The sequence below is a fragment of the Stylophora pistillata genome, chromosome 10 (assembly GCF_964205215.1).
Source record: "Stylophora pistillata chromosome 10, jaStyPist1.2, whole genome shotgun sequence".
In the NCBI taxonomy this organism is placed as follows: domain Eukaryota; kingdom Metazoa; phylum Cnidaria; class Anthozoa; order Scleractinia; family Pocilloporidae; genus Stylophora; species Stylophora pistillata.
The window spans coordinates 16,578,746-16,597,944 of NC_142528.1; the positions used below are offsets into that span (position 1 = coordinate 16,578,746).

The following is a 19,199-nucleotide window of genomic DNA, read 5'->3' on the forward strand; positions in this document are numbered from 1 at the left end:
GCCGCAAAAGCAATTACCCCATTGTGACCCTCCCACATGCCCGGCCATGCAGCGCCAAAGTGGACAAAGTACCTTTTGAAATTTCCCCTCCTACGACACTAATATATCCGAAACTCACGATTTGCATTTTATTCGAAGTTATATACATTGCAATTAAGAAAAAATGCATTGTAACTAGTATGCACATTGTACCAAGTCAAAAACAAAATACGTTTGGATTAGAGAAGTACGTTCTAAATAGCATGCAAATTGTACTCAGTTAGAGAGTTACGTTCTGATCAGTATGGAAATTATTCTCAGTTTAAAAATTTTCATGCTAAGTGCAAAAAAGTGAACTTATCTGAAAGCTGCAAACTTATAAGTTGCTGCTATTTTCAGTAACTTTCTACAAACAAATGAAGTGTGTTGCATGATTAAGAAACTTGGTGAAGTTTTTTTTAAGTGCTACAAATTAAAGAAAGGGTTTCTGCAAATCAGGATAGATATAAACAGTTTCTGCAATGATGAAAATGCTACACATAAAGGAAAGAAAAGCTGAAAAAATAGAATATAATCTAAAGTGCACGCGTAAAATTTGTTGCGGAATCTGGAACGATTTACGATTGTGGCCGGGGAAGTCACGTTGTCTCCCTTTCTGTTACAGATGTCCTACTCTTCTTGCGGGGAAAACGTTAACTGCTCGCTTGAGGCAAAATATTGTCACAAGTGTAAAGATCTTTAAAACAGAACGTCACCAAGAGTGCAGCCAGTGTCGAAAACGGCTAAAAGAAAATCGAAAATACTGGCAGTGTAAGCGCCACTTGCTTGCAGAGAATGATGATTTTTAGCGCAACCGAGAATACTGAGAATTCTCTCTGGATTGGCTTACTTTTCTTTGTAGTTAATCAGCTAAAAAGAAAAAATATAATTGAAAGCGGTGTATGGGCTAAGAAACATGTTTTGTGTTTTGTGCCACTCACAAAGGGCATGATGAAGACGTTCGACTGTTCAGTTCACGGACCTCCGTTAAGGTTACCGAGCACCTTCAGGAGTGTCTCGCGTGCAAGCGCGTCCGGTTTAAACTGTAGATTTGTAAACTCCCCATATCAAATTAAAGCTTACAGGACTGGCTATTAGGCTATACCAAAAATTTTGAAAAAAAATTAATTGTCGAATTTTTCACGACTTCTAAATGCGAGCGCCCGAATCACCTTTTGAACGTTACATGTTAAAGCGAATTTTGTTTTTCGCTTATTGATGTGTTCCTCCGTTTCCGGGGCCAAAGCGCTAAGAAAAACGTGTCTGCGACTTGCCATATTCAATTTCAGTGAAAATTTACAGAACATTTTTGAAATAGGACTAAAAAATGTGGACTGATCGTAGAAAAATCGCTCTTGAAAAAAAGTATTTAGATATAAAAAATTCGGAGACACGTTTTTGTTGTTTATAAACTAGCTACTGTCAAAATTTGAGAGCAATCGAACAAATCCCTTTGACTTGTAGCTCTCACTTGTAGGTGATTCGGGCGCTCGTATTTAGAAGCCGTGAAAAATTTGACAATTAATTTTTTTTAAACATTTTTGGTATAGTCTGATAGCCAGTCCAATAAGCTTTAATATGATATAGGGGTTTAGATATCTACAGTTTAAACCGGACGCGCTACATCGCTTGCACGCGAGACACCCCTGAAGGTGCACGATAACCTTAATCACGCGTTCACTTTGCGTTTCCTCGCTTAATCGACTAAAAAACATATAAAGGCTGATAGTTTCGAAAGAAACTGTTTGGGGCTGCGTCGGTGGGAGTAACGAAATAATTTGGATATATCAACAAAGTTGAAATGGTAAATTGGCCACCGTAATGATTACAAGAGCTGACGTTTCGAGCGTTAGCCCTTCGTCGGAGCGAATAGAGGAATTGTGGGTTGTGTGTGCTTTTAAAGGCAGAAAATGGAGCTACGTTATTGGTGGGTGCATGGCAACGAGAAAAACATGAATAAATTAGTGGAATGAAAAGCGTTCATTGATCCCTGTGGGATTGAGACTGCCGGTTTGAAAGATGAGCTTTTGTTCAAGATTTTTACGGCTTTCCGTGCCACCTAAGTGCAAGGAAAGACCGCAGATTGCCATATGTTGCTTAGAATGATTAGGTAAATTAAAATGTCTAGCGACTGGTTTAGATGTGTCCTTGTCATTCCTTTCCACGTCTCGAAGGTGTTCTCGGAATCGGTCACCTAGTCTTCTGCCCGTTTCGCCGATGTATATATTTTTGCAATAAGTGCAAGTTATGCAATAGATTACATTAGCGGAGGTGCAAGTGAAGTGATCGGTGATCTTAATGGATCGTTTAGGTCCCGATATTTTATCAGTGTTGTGAATGAAAGGACACGTTTTGCATCGCGCACGAGCGCATTTAAAAGTGCCTGGTTGCTCATTAGTCTGAAAAGAACTTCTGACCAAAAAATTGCCTAAGTTTTTGTCGCGTTTGAATGAAATGAGCGGAGGCTGCGAAAAGATAGTGCTTGTCTCTGGATCGTTTTGAAGTAATTTGAAGTTTTTAAGAATGATGGATTTAACTGAGTGGTTGTGAGGGTGAAACGTGAGAGTGAATGGAATGCGGTCGGAATCTTCCTTATGCGACGTTTGTAGTGCTGAATGTCGATCAATAAGTTGAGCGCGGTGGTAACCCGCTTGAACAACGGAAGCAGGGTAACCACGTTTATCGAAGAACTGGCACATTGACTCTGATTTGTGGTGAAAATCAGAGTCATTACTACATAAACGACGAAGTCTTAGAAACTGAGAAAAAGGAATGGAATTCTTAACGTGAGATGGATGAGAAGACGAATATAACAAGTAATTATGCGAGTCTGTAGGTTTGTAATACACACTAGTGCATAAACCGTTGCCTTCAATTGAAACTTTGACGTCTAAAAAGGATAAGGAATTGTCAGAAATTTCCCAAGTATATTTCAGAGCCGGGTGAAAAGAATTGACTGCAGTTATGAATTGAGTGAGCTCCTCTCTGGTAGAGGAGGTAGCGCCGATACAGTCGTCGATGTAGCGACCGTAGAGTTTAGGTTTGGACCCGTTGTATTGGCTGAAAAATTGATGTTCGACAAAACCTACAAAAAGATTCGCATAGCTAGGTCCCATTTTGGTGCCCATGGCTACACCATTGGTTTGTTTGAAGAAGTTGTTTCCGAATGAAAAACAATTGAGTGTGAGCACTAGTTCGGCTAAGCGTAGTAGTGTTTCAGATTTAGGTTCCTTAACAGTACGTTGATCAAAAAAATGTTTAAGGGCCAGAAGGCCTTCGCCATTAGGAATGACAGTGTAAAGAGACGTAATGTCCATGGTGAAAAGAAGTTTGTTTTGGCCAAGGAAATTAAAGTCTCGAAAAATTTGAAGAGCGTGTTGGCTGTCTTTAATATATGATGGTAAAGTTTTTTTATTACAATCTATCCGCGCCAAAATTCAGGAAACTAATTCGAAACTTTTCAATCATTTAAACCAAATTAAGGCCCAAAAACTTGACCAACTTATCAAAATATATATTTTGAACTTAGTTCAAAATATATGAACTTCATATATTTATTCTATCTCATTTATCACTTTCACGGGTTTATTACGAACCAAATTAACGGCCTGCTCCCAGTTGGCTTGTTAGCTCAATTGGTAGAGCACTGCACTAGTATCGCAGAGGTCAGTGGTTCGAGTCCCGTACAGGCTTGATTTTTTTCAGGTCTGATTTTCGCTATTGCATAAATAGCGCTATCTACTGCGAGGATCGTGCATCATACGTATCTAATACCGCAGTTCAAAATATATGAACTTCATATATTTATTCTATCTCAGAGATTAAAATAGTAAGGAAGAGGAAAAAAATACGTTTCAATCGTTCAGCGTCTTAAAAAATAATTGTGAATTATTTAAAATCCTAACCTCTACTCGAGGCAATTGTCATCTAGACCGGTTCCTTCTTACATAAAGTAAGCACCAAGTGTTTCTATAGATACTCAGTGTGGTTCCAGCGCTTAACGATAAAAACACCCCTCCGAATTTCATTTGGTAGGTTTGACTGTAACTCATTTTGAATATTACATGCCGTCAACAGAAGAAAATTTAGTAAGAGTGCTGGGAAGTTGAAACCTCAGTAAAATACAGTAGTATTGTAGCAAGCAGAGGATTTAATCACCGAAATCGGTTTATCTTTCGTTCTTTTTGTCCTAAAATGAGCTTTATCAACCTAAACAATAATTTACAAAATAAAAATATGAACTCAATAAGTATCGGAGTTAAATAATTGTTTGCTCTTGTTTCCTCTATGTAACACTCGACCTTAGTTCCTGTAGCCACGAGCATCACAGTCCAAAGTTCTATTTTTGCGGAGTTGTCGATTTCTGTGGACCCTAATTTTGAATTAATTAGCGTTATTCCGCAAACTAGAAACACGTTTATGGACTAGCAACATTTCGCCAACATTTGGCTCGAGGTTTAGTTAAAGACTTATATCTAAACAAAGATCTCTTACGTGAAGTAATTACAGCCTCCTTTTCAACGAAATGGAAAAGAGAAACCCTTAGATACGCTTTGTAAACAATTATTATCAGGTGTTGACTATCCTGCCAAGTTATAACGCTATTATGGAAGCAATGCAACAATTTCAGGACTGCAATCCCCTTTTGTGATACAGCAATATGGACGGAAAGATGATATTATATTAAATAAGCTGTAGATAGGATGTAAAATGCGAAACAATCGAGTTTGCGTGTGAATGTGTATATTTTCGAATAACTGACGGCATCGTCAAATGAGCTCATTTTATCCAACTTTAAAATTTGATTAAATCGCACTGAATCATTCCCCAAAAAATCATTTGGAGATAAAAAAGAACCCCACTTCACCTTCCAAAAGCCAGATTTTCAGTCGATTATTTAGTGTAGCACATAGTTAAATAACAGGTTGCTTTTGACGTATTTTTAATCTTGTTAGAAGAAGGTCGGATAAATTCAATTACGTTGTGCCCTCGATTAACTATGAAATAAACGATCAAGAATTGCTGAAATCGCAGTCAAATTATGTACTGATGCTGTTTTTCAGGATTTGGTAGCTTTTATCGGTCCAAGTGTTTTCAATTCGTGGCGCGACGCTCCGAGATTCGTCTGAAATTTTGAGCTTCAAAAGCGGCCTTTGGACGAAATTCAGCTTTTGTCGATTTTCTCGAAAATAAATCGACATTCAGCCAAACGAAGTATGCAGTGCTTTGTTTCACCGTAAGGCCTACCTAACTTGGGAATATGAGACGAATCGATTTTTTGGCTGTTGCCACCATATTTTGAAAATGATTTTTGGCCACATCTCCTCTTCAAAGGAAACCGGTCGTTTTACTCGAAGTGCGTTTCGCTTAATCTCAAAGTCCTATCGCCTAGAAAAAAGTTGCTTCGCCCATACCAAAAGTCATTTCGCGCGGACCAAAAGTTTGTTTGCCCGAAGTTTTTTCACGCGATTTAGAAAACAATGAATGGTTACGTTACGTGTTAACATCAAGCGCCGCATATAGAACAAATCTTGTTATGAAGTCGAAGTTATAACTTGGTCTTAAGTTGTTATTCGCGTTATTACAACTTTTTATTGTTAAAGGAAGTCGTTTGTCTTTTTTGGCTGTGGGAAAAGTGTCGACATGCAGTATGCAAATTTCAAATACGCATGCCGGAGACCCAATTTATCCAGGGGAGAGGTAGTGAACCACATCGACAGAGGGTAACGCTACAATTAACTGAATAATACTACAATACCTATTTACGTTTTATTCCTACAACTTAGCCTGTCTACAACACTCGCAGCTAGAGGCTTATACTTTCCTAACCGAACCTCAAACTATATATAACCTAAGAAAACCTTTACCGACAGTACTGACATAAATGTCGTCTCTGGTTTCCTCTTTTGTCCATTTCCTTTTACTTATTTACATATATGTCACATCTATCAATATATTACTAACGAACAGAAGCAAATACACCATGGAAAAAAGACAGATAAAATTTCTTCCTTTTTAGCTGACAGGTGCCTTTGAATATATGTTCGTGTACTTTTCTTTACTCTTTATTCTTGTTAACTTAATTCCAATTAGCAGATGTCTATCAATAGATTGGAGATGTCGAAAAGTGAATGATTCAAACTCTTCTGTCAACTCTAGAACCCATGAGCTAACTGTATGTCCGCTATCAGGATTACTTTTCACCATTAATAATCTGCAGGAAAAGTCAACCATTCATGCGGGAAGCAGCTTTAACGTCAAGTGTACTTTAGACTTTTCAAAACGAAACTTCAGCGGTGTACATGAAATTTCGAACCCTAGCTTTTAAACGCAGAGAAGACGATAAAGAGTACTGCCAATCTCGTAAAGTTTTCGCCAACAGCATCTTTCCAGGTAACGTAAAAATTGTTAATAGGTGGCATATCTTGCTTCAATACTGAATTCTAAATACTAAACGCCTGTAAAATGTGTAAGCAAAAGTTGTAGCTTTGTTTGTTCTTGAAATGTAAGAAAATGATTTGATTCAAATTTTCTACCGACGCAGTTTTATTGTGGAAAGTGTAAGACATCTTGCCAACAATTGAAAAGTTGCACGTTATACATACCATCCTCTCGTATTAGTAGACACTTTCAATCAAACTCTCATATATGAAGATATCACTTTCATCTCTTAACTTTGCCCTCACAGTTCAGCGAAGTTTGAGGCTTTAAAAGCAATCTGACAACCATTCGGAGGCGAAAACTGGGATGTAACAAGTGAGAGAGAAAGTTAACAGAGGGCTCCCTACGTAAAAGATGACGTAAAGTATGTTTAGAGACTTCAGTTGTTTCTCGAAACTTTGCTCCACATCATAATATGAGAGGCGACAATAGGGACGTTTCTTTCAAATAGATTTTGATTGTGTCATTCCTTAGTCTGTCCACGACTATATTTTTTTGTGGGTCAACGAAGCAAGGAAGCCCAAATGGAGCGTGTAGTGGTCTCTAAGAAAACAAAAGTCGCGAACTGATCAGATTCGAGCTTCAGATAAATTCGTACCCATGAGAGTTGCATAAAACTATGAAACATATTTCTAAACCAAGCAACATGCAATACATCGCTTTCAATTCTATATTTCTGTTAAATATAATTAACTACAAATAAAAGTAAGCCAATCCAGATGAATTTTTGCATTTTCACTAGCGCTAAAGGGCCGCATCCGCTGGAGGGAAAGTTAACAACTTCCCTAGCACTACCAGTGGCGCTTGCACTGCCATCTTTTTCATCTTCTTTTGAGTTTTATCAACTAGTGTCGATGATCGACACTAGTTGCATTCAGGGTGACGTTTTCTTACAGACCATCTCTGTAGTTGTGACAATATTTCGCCTCGAGCGAGCAGTTTCCCCGTAAGAGGATGTAGATTCGAAGATACAATCTTCTCGGTTCTTGCCTTGACACAACAGGAGACGATAAACATCTCAAAATCATTTCACAGTGGCATCCACCGACACATAATTCAAAGCAAAACTTTTCCTTGCAGACATATCTCAATAGATATGATCTGCATATCATAGAAGCTTTGAAGAATTTTTTATCCTTGAAAATAGAGCATTAATTGTTTGAATCAACGACTTTTGCCAAAAAGGGCCGCTAAATTTGCGAAGCGAGGAGGCTGCGAAATACGATACCTTCAGTTATTCAAGAGAATGATGGAAAAGTGGAATGGCGGAGTGACGGAATATCCTTTAACATAGAAATCCTTGTTGTGTGAACTAAGTCTCACAAAAATGAAATTGGAAACTAAATTGAAACAGGAAAATAATTTACATTTAGCGAGCAAAATTAAAATTAAAGCCCCTATAACTCATCATTTCTTGTCATAATAATTATTATTATCTTTACTATCCTTATTATCAATATGATAATTTTCTACCATGCAATTATTGGTTGAGTGTCCATAAGTCACTATATTCTTAAATTATCTTTTTCTTGTGGAACAGGGTACTTATAAGTATGTGATATGGGGTAGCAGTCGCTATAAGCTTATTTTCATTTCGCAGAAAGGTTTCCGGACTCGACTCAAGCCTCTCTCGCTTTTTCTTTCCTCTGTTACTATCGCACCGCTTACTATTTCGCTCCGTTTTACTAAATGACAACTGGAACAGGCCAGAATCGTCGAAGTGCCCGAGATATCGATGTAACGTTCATCATTAATTGTTTACTGATTGACATATTTCTCCCTAATAAACGTTAAACTGTAAAGGCCCTGAATTTTAACCGTCAACCGCCAAAATCGAAAAAAAATTGGAAATACGCCTTACTTTGTACCATTAATTTTTGGTGAAAATTTAATTTGTTGAAAATCAATTTGTAACATTCTCGGCTTTGTTTCCGGCTTAAACCACAGTAAAAAGATGGTTAAAATTTTTTATCACTGACTGGCGATGAGTAGCGTAATGGTGGCAGATAATTCATCTATTGCAGGTACGTTTTTATTTGCTATTATCGTGAAGATATTTGTTTTGGCACATTCTAGCTGAATAAGAATTCGTAATTTAACCATGGCGGCCTCTGCAAGAGACAAAATCAACAGAAGCGAAGTGATTTTTGTGATACGTGGGGAAAGGCGACAGGTACAAATCGCATGGTATTGGTAGACCACTCATGCAGATAAGCAAGTGCCCTACTCGAGCAAAGTTATTAATCAAAAATGCCTCTCTCCCCTCACGTTATTGGGAAAAGGAATGTTGTTCGAATGTGAGCAGCCGTTTGTGGGGAGAAGCGTTGCGTGCCGAGACTAAAAACGGCTGCGAGGAAGACTAACATGCAGTATGCAAATTTCAAATACGCATGCAAGAGACTCAATTTATCCAGGGGAGAGGCAATGAACCACATCGACAGAGGGTAACGCCACTGTTTATTGAATAATACTAAAATACGTATTTATATTTTATTCCTACAACTTAACCTATCTACAACAATCTCACCTAGAAGCTTATATATAACCTAATAATACCTTTGACGACAGTACTGACATAAATGTCGTCTCCTGTTTGCTTTTTTGTCCATGTCCTTTTACTTATTTACATATATGTCACATCTATCAATATATTACTAACGAGCAGAAGCAAATAAACCGTGGAAAAAAGGCAGATAAAATTTCTTCCTTTTTTGCTGACAGGTGCCTTGAATATATGTTGCTGTATTTTTCTTTGCTCTTTATTCTTGTTAACTTAATTCCAAGCAGCTGTCTATCAATAGATTGGAGATGTCGAAAAGTGAATTATTAAAACTATTCTGTCAACTATAGCACACATGAGTAAATTGTATGTCTGCTATCAGGATTACTTTTCACCATTAATTATCTGCAGGAAAAGTCAACCATTCTTGCGGGAAACAGCTTTAACGTCAAGTGTACTTTAGACTTTTCAAAACGAAACCTTCGGCAGTGTACCTAAAATGTGGAACACTTTTGAACGCAAAGAAAGAAGACGGTAAAAAGTGTTGCCAGCCGCGTACAGTTTTCGCTAACTGCATATTTCCAGGTAACGTTTAGTTGTTAATAGCTGGCATATCTTGCACTTCTTTAACACTGAATTCTAAATATTGCACACCAACAAGATGTGTGCGCAAAAGTTGTAGCTTTGTTTTTTCTTGAAATGTAAGAAAATGATTTTATTCAAATTTTCTACCGACGTAGTTTCATTGTGGAAAGGGTAAGACATCTTACCAACAATTAAAGAGTCGCACGATATACCTACCATGCTCTCGTTTTAGTGGAGACCTTCAATCAAACTCTCGCATATGAACACATCACTTTGCTCCCTTAACTTTGCCATCGCAGTTCAGTGAAATGTGAAGTTTAAAATCAATTTGAGAAGCATTCGGAGGCGAAAGCTGGGATATGGCAATTGAAAGAGAAAGTTAACAGGGGGCTCGCATCGTAACAGACGACGTAAAGTAACTGTTTAGAGACTTCTGTTGTTTCTTGAAACTTCCCTCTATATCATAATACGAGAGGCGACAACAGGGGACGTTTCTTTGAAATACATTTCAATTGTCATTCCTTAGTCTGTCCACGACTGTGTTCTTTTTTTGTAGGTCAACGAAGCGAGGAATCCCGAAGGTAGCGTGTAATGGTCTCCAAGAAAACAAAAGTCGTAAACTGATCAGATGCGAGCTTCAGATAAATTCGTACCCATGAGAGTCGCACAAAACTATGAAACATATTTCTAAACCCAGCGACCTGCAATATACATCGCTTTCAATTCTATATTTCTGTTATATATAATTGACTACAAAGAAAAGTAAGCCAATCCAGAGTGAATTTTCGCGTTCTCACTGGCGCTCAAGGGTATCCGCTGCAAGCGAAAGTTAACAACTCCTCAACCACTACTAGCGGCGCTTGCACTGCCATCTTTTTCGTCTTCTTTGGATACTTTATTGACACTAGCTGCACTCAAGGTGACGTTTCATTACAGACCATCTCTGTAGTTTTAACAAACGTCTCACAAAATCGAAATTGGAAAACAATTAAAATAAGAAAATAATTTACATTTAGTAAGCAAAATTAAATTAAAGCCTAGATTTATCATTATTGGAGCTGAGAGGAAAGACCGATATAGGAACAGTGAGGTTCTTAAGCTAGCCCATGTAACTTATCATTTCTATTACTCTTGTCATAATCATTACTGTTATCTTCACTATTCTTATCAGAAATATGATTATTTTCTACAATGCAATTATTGGTTGAGTGTCAATAAGTCACTTTAGTATAATTTCAGAGCTGAGCAAAGAGTTTCCAGCGATCTGATTGGTCGAGCGGTTTCTTATATGACGCTATATAAATCGCTCCACGCGATTTATATAAAATGTTAAAATAAAATGTTAATAAATGTTACTAAAATGTTATGATTTTAGAAATTTCTCTGTTGTTCAGCTCTGAAGTTATACTAAAACAATTATTCGCTTCTGGTTCGGTGAATATTGTCGAATAATCCAATCGACTTCGTCTCGGAGATTATTGGACAATGTTCACCTCACCTTCGGCGAATAATTGTTAAATATTCTTGAATCATCTTTTTCTTGTGGAACAGGGTACTCATAAATATGAGATAGGAGGCAGCAGCCGTCATATACAGTCTTCACTGCTTATTTTTATTTCGCAGAAAGGTTTTCCGACTCGACCCAAGCCTCTCTCGCTTTTTCTCTCCTCTGTTACCATCGCACCGCTCACTATTTCGCTCCGTCTTACTATATGACAACTGGAACAGGCTAGAATCGTCGAAGTGCCCGAGATACCAATGTAACGTTCATCCTTAATTGTTTAATGATTGACATATTTCTCTCTAATAAACGTCAAACGGTAAAGGCCCTGAATTTTTAACTGTCAACCGTCAAAATCGAAACTAAATTAACTATCACCCGTCAAAGCTATTCCCCATGAAGACCCTTATGCAAAGGTAACGGAGCAGTATCAGTTCTAGCCAACAGAGTACAAAAGGGGACTATAGAAAATTGACTGCCAATTTAGTGGGGGATCTTAGGAATAATACAGAACCTAAGGGGGATCAAATAAGTTCTCTCGTGACACCACTAAAATCCTCCAAACCTACCCCACCGCTCCGATCCACCCGGCGATAAATAATCATCGGTTCTTAAAGTAAATAGCATTAATGTCTTCATTCTGTAGTTGTATGCGATGATGTAAAGGCCAAAAGGATAGATCAAAACAACAGCTGCAAACAATTCATAGTATTCACATAATTGGTGCATACCGTTGATTTTAAGGTGTAGGAAATACGCCTTATTTTGTACCATTAATTTTTCGTGAAAATTTAATTTGTGGAAAATTAATTTGTAACATTCTCGGCTTTGTTTCAGGTTTAAACCACAGTAAAAAGACGGTTAAAATTTTTTTATCACTCGGTGGCAATAAGTAGCATGATGGTGACAGATAATTCATCTATTGCAGGTACGTTTTTATTTGCTATTATCTTGAAGATATTTGTTTTGGCCATTTTAGGTGAATAAAGGTTCGTAATGTAACCATAGCAGCCTCTGCAAGAGACAAAGTCAACAGAAGCGAAGTGATTTTTGCGATACGTGGGGAAAGGCGTCAGGTGCAAATCGCATGGTGTTAGTAGGCCATTCAAGCAGATAAGCAAGCGCAAGTTATATGAAGCGCCTTACTCGACCAAAGTTATTAATCAAAAATGCCTCTCTCCCCTCACGTTATTGGGAAACTCGACAACATCAGACGCGAGGGGTTTTCTGTACAGCCGTGAAAAAAGTTATATAGGCTTGGCTATGCTAAGTTAGGTTCTTAACAAATTATTGTAAGAAAGTTATAGAGATCGAAGCTGATTTACTCCACATTTTTTTCTTAGAGGTGGCAAACTCGAATTCATCGGTTGTTAACCGTTACTTTCCTGTCAGCAGTACCGTATGGCTAACTTTGGCATATGTGGTTATATTCGTCCTCAGCTTCTTTGGTAACATCTGTATCATTTACATTGTGGTTTCTCGTAAAAGGATGAGGACTAACTTCAATTTCTTAGTCCTAAATATGGCGGTTGGAGATCTCCTGGTTTCTCTCTTCCTCATGCCGTTTGAGGTGAGTAACAGTTGGCCAATTATCAAATGTTACTTCCTCGTTTAGTTTCGTTACGAAAATCGCGCTCAATCACCCCCAGGAATTGAACACATCGTGTATTCCCACGCTATGAGCTCCGGTTGTTATTAAAAAACCTATTTTATGTACTTCCCTGTCCTCCTAGGTAAAATTCTTGTATACTGGCTTGTCCTGGATCCCAGGGGCAGTAGGAAAAGTCACGTGTAAGTTTGTTCACTACTTGGGGAGCCAGTCCATTGCTACGAGTATCATAACACTTGTCTTTGTTACAGTGGATCGTTACTTCGCCGTTTTGCATCCACTTCGAGACATTTGTTTCATTCGAAACACAAAACTAGTCACCTCTGTGATATGGATCTCGTCTTCCTTGTGTTTTTTGCCGTATCTCTTGCTCCTGGATGTTGTAAAGAGTGCTGATAGTTTTCACTGGGAATGTAGATTGGTTTGGAATTTCTTTTCCCTAGACGGAAGTGTCCAACTTTCCATCGCCAAAGCCTATTACATGATCATGTTCTTGATACTATATTTGGTTCCTCTTATTGTCATCGCATGGGTTCATGTTCTTATTGGTCGACATCTTTGGTCACACCAGATCCCAGGGGAGCCAACAGCTCATCAGAGACATCGGAATGAACTGTCAAAGCGCAAGGTACTGCGCATGATCATTATCGTGTCGGTGACGTTTGCACTGTGTTGGTTGCCAGCTCACATTCTACATATATTGATTTACTATTTTACTCACACTTTTAAAGCTTTGCTCAAGGTTGAACGCCTTACTTCCGGTTTATTTTTCATATCACATGCCAATAGTGCCATAAATCCTTGTCTGTTTATTGGTTTAAACCAAAGATTCAACGATGAATTCAGAGGAATTCTCAGATGTCTTTTCTGCCGAAATCGCTTTCCTATGAGAAGAAGCTTTGGGACAGAACCACCAATTTTTCTAACTCGCATACGAAAGACTGTACGTCAGTGTAGTGCAACTGTCATCCCTCTTCACGCGCAACAGCGCGCACGGTCTCAGAGCTGTACGCTTTGAAATTTTTCTTTAGTTAGACAAGACGATAAAATCCGATCGTATTCAATCTTTTCTGGCTATTGGTTAGACAAGACGATTAAAACCTACCAAAACCATTAAAGCTTGATATTTTAGAAATTTTATCATTGCCAATCTGTTCTCAGTAGTGTTAGTATTATTCAACAAATGAAAAAATGGTTCATACATGATAAGCCAATTCAGGGAAAAAGCTTTGCATGGAAATAATCATGGTATATACGAAAGGCTGTACTTACTTTGTAGGACGTTAGAGGATCACGCTCAACTAGTGTGTTTTGCGTGTCGTTGTTCTTATCATCATCCGGACACTCATTCATGTTTCTTAGAAACCACATATAGCATGTCAATATTTTCATGGCAAAAATTAAAACAAAGTATTGTTAACCAGAGCACAATTAAACCGCCAGTTTGAAAGAGGTATATGGAAGACGTTATCTATCTGTTGCATATAGCCAATAAAGAATTTTTAAGACGGTTAAACAGCTACCACGATACAATCAATTCACGGCTGAGATATCAGACTCAGAAACTATATGTTCTTAGACAAATAAATTGACCAATTAATGTTTCTAAAAAAAACCTATGAAGTCCTTGAAGACCCATATATTATTTGGTCTCGGTACTAATTGTATCACTTTGAATTTGTATAATGTAGCTCAGGCAGACAGAAGTATAGTTTAGGAACCATTATTGATAAAGTTTTCAGCGAAAAATGTGAGCTTTTTTGTATGGTTGTCTTAGAGTAATTTTGCTCAGGAAATGTAAGTACTGTAACTAATTGTTTAAAAATATCTTCTGTGCCGTTGGAGATGCAAGTGCTGTCAAATTGAAACAGTTAGTGGTTTAGCTCTTCTAGCGTTTGTGAACAAATAGAAGAGCAAATATGCAATACTGTACTCCCCAAGTAAGCAAAGTTTCAGCAAAGTTTCTCCATTGTTATCTACATTGTATAATATGACAAGAAACCACCTTAAGCGGTTGAGTAAATTAAAAATTCCTTAGAAAGAAGTGCAGATCTTGAATGAACCATCGAGAGGACCACGATTTTTCATCTCTTCAAATTCTTAATGGTTTTCAGCAGATCACTGTTATATTGAGGTTTTGAGCACATTTCAATCACAAAAAAAGTCAGTGATCTCATTGCATTGAAAATTTCAATTTATGCAAACTTCGAGAATGTTTACCGAGCTCTTGAACAATTAACCTGTCATTTGACAACGTTTCACAGGCCTTTACGTTCTTTATTTAATATTACAAGGATAATCGTCTTCAATGACGTCCTTTCTTTGTTTGGTAAACTCTTTGTTTCAAGCACAAAGGGACTCCTAGAGGAGGCCAAGTCGCTTTCTGCCAAATTTTGCCGTGTTTGCACGCACTATTAATTTTGAATCATAAAAACTAAAAGATAAATAAACTTCAAGATGTAACCTTTCGTATGATTCGTTAGATTTAATTGCGAATTGCGTTCATAAGAACGAGACTCGTGTTACAGCTCACCTCGATATTCTTTGCGCTTTTATAACACTTAACAATATGCTTGCCGAAAGAACCCAAAAGATTTAGGGCTAAAATTACAAAGGGTTTACAAGCAAAAAACAAAGGACGTCAAAGTCTGTTTGAGTAAACTTCGCTGTATTTGTAAGCGCTGTTAATTTCGCATTATACTTCTAATTCTTAGCACTTATATGGTGTAAATTTCATACAACATTATTCATATCAGCAGGAATCACTCAGTGAAAATCACTCGGCAAATACTTGACTCTGGTTTTGCTGTTCGCAAACTGATCATAATCTTCGTGATATCAGCATGTTTTATGTCGTTTAACGTTCCATTATTGAGACACTAAACCTAACTTCTGAGTCCCTTTCCCTTTTCGCGATGTACTACTACATATTAGCTTTCATTTGATGTAAGTGCCACACGAGAGGCTACACTTAACGTTTAAGTCAAATCGCCAACGGTGGTGATGTGACTTCGAGTGGTGGCGAGTTTGTTGTGGTGGAGAAGTGATCGTAAAACTTCAAAAACAATCATGCACTTATTTTCCCTTTCCAATTGACAGACGTCAGATCGTGACAGATACTTTTAATGAAAAATGTTTAAAAATTTACTTGGAAGCCTTGTAAGTCACCTTTACCGTTATGTTAATAAAAATGTTTCGGTAAAGCCTTTCTATTTAATTTTAATAACATCTGTTTTCTTTAACCTATCTACTCGCGAAGAAAAAAATAGCACTTTATGGAGGATCGTCTCATAATCAAACTCGTACTTGTAGCCCTAAATCTTTTTGGGTTCTTTGGGCAAGCATATTGTTAAGTGTTATAAAAAAAACAAAAATGTTATTTACCAGCCAAGGTCGGTCCGTATTGGGAAAAAACTGTGCTCTCTGTCTTGAGTACCGCACTCGGCGTACGGCGGTATCCAAGACCTCGGGCACAGTTTTTCCTAATACGGACCTCCCGGCTGGTGAATTACATGTCTGCATTTTATTAGCGACTGGGGAGCAGAAGCAAATATACCGTGGAAAAAGAAAGATAAAATTTATTCCTTTTTAGCTGACAGGTGCCTTTGCATATATTTCCTTGTATTTTTTACGCCGTTATTTTCGTTGACTTAAACCCAGCAAATGTCCATCAATAGATTGTTACGCCGAAACGTGAATTATTCAAATTCTTCTTTCTATGATGAAATCCATTAGCAATCTATTTGTCCGCCATCAGGCTTGCTTTGAATAATTACTTATCTGCCGGAAAAGTCAGCCGTTTAAGGGCGATACAGCTTTGATGACAAGTGTACTTTAGACTTTCAAGAAGAAACTTCAACAGTGTACAGTGAAATGTCGGACCCTTTTAAACACTCAGAAAGAAGACGATAAAGAGTATTGCCAAACTTGTCCAGTTTTCTCCAACGGCACCTTTCTAGGTAACGTGAGATAGTTAATAGCTGGCATATTCTGCGTTGCTGCAACACTGAATTTCAAATACCACACACCCATAAAATGTTTACACAAATGTTGCAGCTTTGTATGATCTTTAACTGTTAGAAAAATGATTTGATTCAAATTTTGTACCGACGCAGTTTTATAGTGGAAAGGGTAAGACATCTTATCAACAATTAAAGAGTCGTATGTCATACATGCTCTCGTTTTAATAGAGACCTTCAATCAAAACTCTCAAATATGGAGATATTACTTAGCTCTCTTAACTTTGCCATCACAGTTCAGTGAAGTGTGAGGCTTTAAAAGCCATCTGAGAAGCATTGGGAGGCGAAAGCTGGGAAGTGGCAGGAAAGAGACAAAGGTAACAGAGGGCTCGCATCGTAACAGACAACGTAAACTAACTGTTAAGAGACTTCAGTTGTTCCTTGAAACTTCGCTCTATTTCATAATATGAGAGGCGACAGCAAGGGACGTTTCTCTGAAATAGATTTTGAATGTGTCGTTCCTTAGTCTGTTCACGGCAGTATGTTTTTTTTTTAATTCAACCAAGCGAGGAATCCCAAAGTGAACGTGTAATGGTTTCAAGAAAAGAGAAGTCCGTGAACTGATTATTCAAGCTTCAGATAATTCCGTACCCATGAGAGTCGCACAAAACATATGAAACATGTCATACACCGCTTTCTATTCATATCTAATTAACTACAAAGAAAAGTAAGGCAATTCAGGGTGGATTTTCGCATCCTCACGGCCTTAAAGGCAGTCCTCTGCAAGCGAAAGTTAACAGCTCTGAGGCACAACTTTACCACTACCAGTGGCGCTTGCACTACCATCTTTTCGTATTCCTTTGAACCTTTAGCGAAACCAGTTGCACTCAGGGTGACGTTTTGTTATAGACCGTCTCTGTACTTGTGACAATATTTACCCTCATGCGAGCAGTTTCCACGCAAGTAGAGCAGAACATATTTAACTTTGAAATGGAAACAATATGGTTTTCTAACAATCGTGGATCGGTCCTGATTAGGTCCAAATTTTATGTGTGCACGTCAAATCATGTTATGTTTTTGCAGCGGCTTTTTTTTCTTTTATGCGTAGCAACTTCATCATTGCAGCAAATGTTTATGATTTTAAAGGTTTTCTTATTTTGGAGAAAGGTTTTTAATCAAATGGGTTTATTAATTTGCAGCACCTAAAAAACTGCCACAAGTTTCTTCATTATGCAACACAGTTCATTTGTTTGTGAACAATAACTAAAAATAGCAGCAGCTGTCATGTTTGGAGCATGTCCCAGTGGCCCGCCGATAATTTTTTTTCAGATTAGAACGCTTACTCTGAGGATCTTAAGGGGGGGTAGCTTTGACGGTTGGAGGTTAATTTTTTTCGATTTTGACGATTGAAGGATTTTTAACGACTAGAACGGTTGACGGTGATATTTCAGAACCTTAAATGGCTGATGAATGTTACGTTAGTATCTTGTGCACTTTTAGAAATTTCTTTGATTGGATTGTTAAGTTTGTATCTAGCGGACTTTTAGAATTTCTCTTTCAACGGAATGTTACTTTTATCTTGCGCATTTTAGAATTGACTTACAGAATCGATTGTTGCTTTTGTATCTCGCGTACTTTCAGGATTCTCTTTCATCATCATTGTTACTTCAGTATATCGCACGCCTTTTGGATATCCTCATTAAATCTTTACGTTAGTATCTCGCGACTTTTAAGATTCTCTTTCACTGGGTTGTTTCGTAAGTCTCTTGCACACTTTTAGGATTCTCTCTCATTTCACTGTCACGTTAGTATCTCGTGCACTTTTCGGATTCTCTTTCATTCGATTGTTACGTTAGTATCTAGCTCACTTTTTGAAATATCTTTCATCCGATTGTTACATATGTATCTCGCGTACTTTTAGGTTTTCTCTAACGCACTTTAGGATACTCCTTCATTCGTAGGTTACTTTAGTAACTTGCGCATACGAATGATTGTCCAGCCCACATTCGATTGTTACATTAGTATCTCGTGCACTTTTAGTATTCTCAATTATTCGATTGGAACGTTAACTTCAGTGTTTTCCTTACTATTGGCAATTTAATTATAGATAAAAGACAAAGACGTTGTTGATCTTGAAGGAATGATTAATATGCTGGTGAAAACTCGATTGAGGAGTTTTACGATGAAAGCTCTCGACAGATTTTAGGAGAGTCGACATGCTCTAAGCATGATCTTCGTAGCGTGGCGTATTGGCGAGTGCGAAGACAAGTTATCAATACAGTCAGTTATCTTTCAATATTCAAGTACTGAATTGAACATTTAAAAATCAAACTGCCGGATTTGTATTTGAAAATGACGGTAAACGGAGCGTTTTTTTGGAGATCTGGAGACTATTTTACCAGTCTAAAGATTCTTCCAGATCTTAAACTGTTGTTAGCAAGCAGCTAAGATAGAGAGATTTTTGGACCGTTTGACGGTAATATTGATTTGCATTTTTGACAGTCGAGTGTAAAAATCTATCCTTTTTGACGGCTGACGGTTAAATTTTAAGCCGTATGAAGGTGGACAGTTAAACACCATTGAGAC

General features: G+C 37.7%; 1 protein-coding gene and 1 long non-coding RNA gene across 2 annotated transcripts; both read left to right on the forward strand.

Annotated features, from left to right (window-relative positions):
* The first annotated feature begins 12,567 nt into the window (after positions 1–12,567).
* LOC148722003 (tachykinin-like peptides receptor 86C) lies at positions 12,568–14,789 on the forward strand. The gene is made up of 2 exons (XM_088736984.1): positions 12,568–12,615; positions 12,779–14,789. The coding sequence occupies exons 1-2, from the start codon at positions 12,568–12,570 to the stop codon at positions 13,670–13,672; spliced, it is 942 nt and encodes a 313-aa protein (XP_088593110.1). The 3' UTR covers positions 13,673–14,789.
* A 1,639-nt stretch (positions 14,790–16,428) lies between these two features.
* LOC148722004 (uncharacterized) lies at positions 16,429–18,331 on the forward strand. The gene is made up of 2 exons (XR_015992680.1): positions 16,429–16,613; positions 16,910–18,331. It is a non-coding gene; the product is annotated as an uncharacterized LOC148722004 (long non-coding RNA).
* Positions 18,332–19,199: the final 868 nt, after the last annotated feature.

Excerpts from the sequence above, each read along its gene's own strand:
- LOC148722003 (XM_088736984.1), top strand. The coding sequence starts at position 12,568 with ATGGCGGTTGGAGATCTCCTGGTTTCTCTCTTCCTCATGCCGTTTGAG. Across the intron at positions 12,616-12,778 it reads TCTTCCTCATGCCGTTTGAG|GTAAAATTCTTGTATACTGG; the intron begins GTGAGTAACAGT and ends CTGTCCTCCTAG.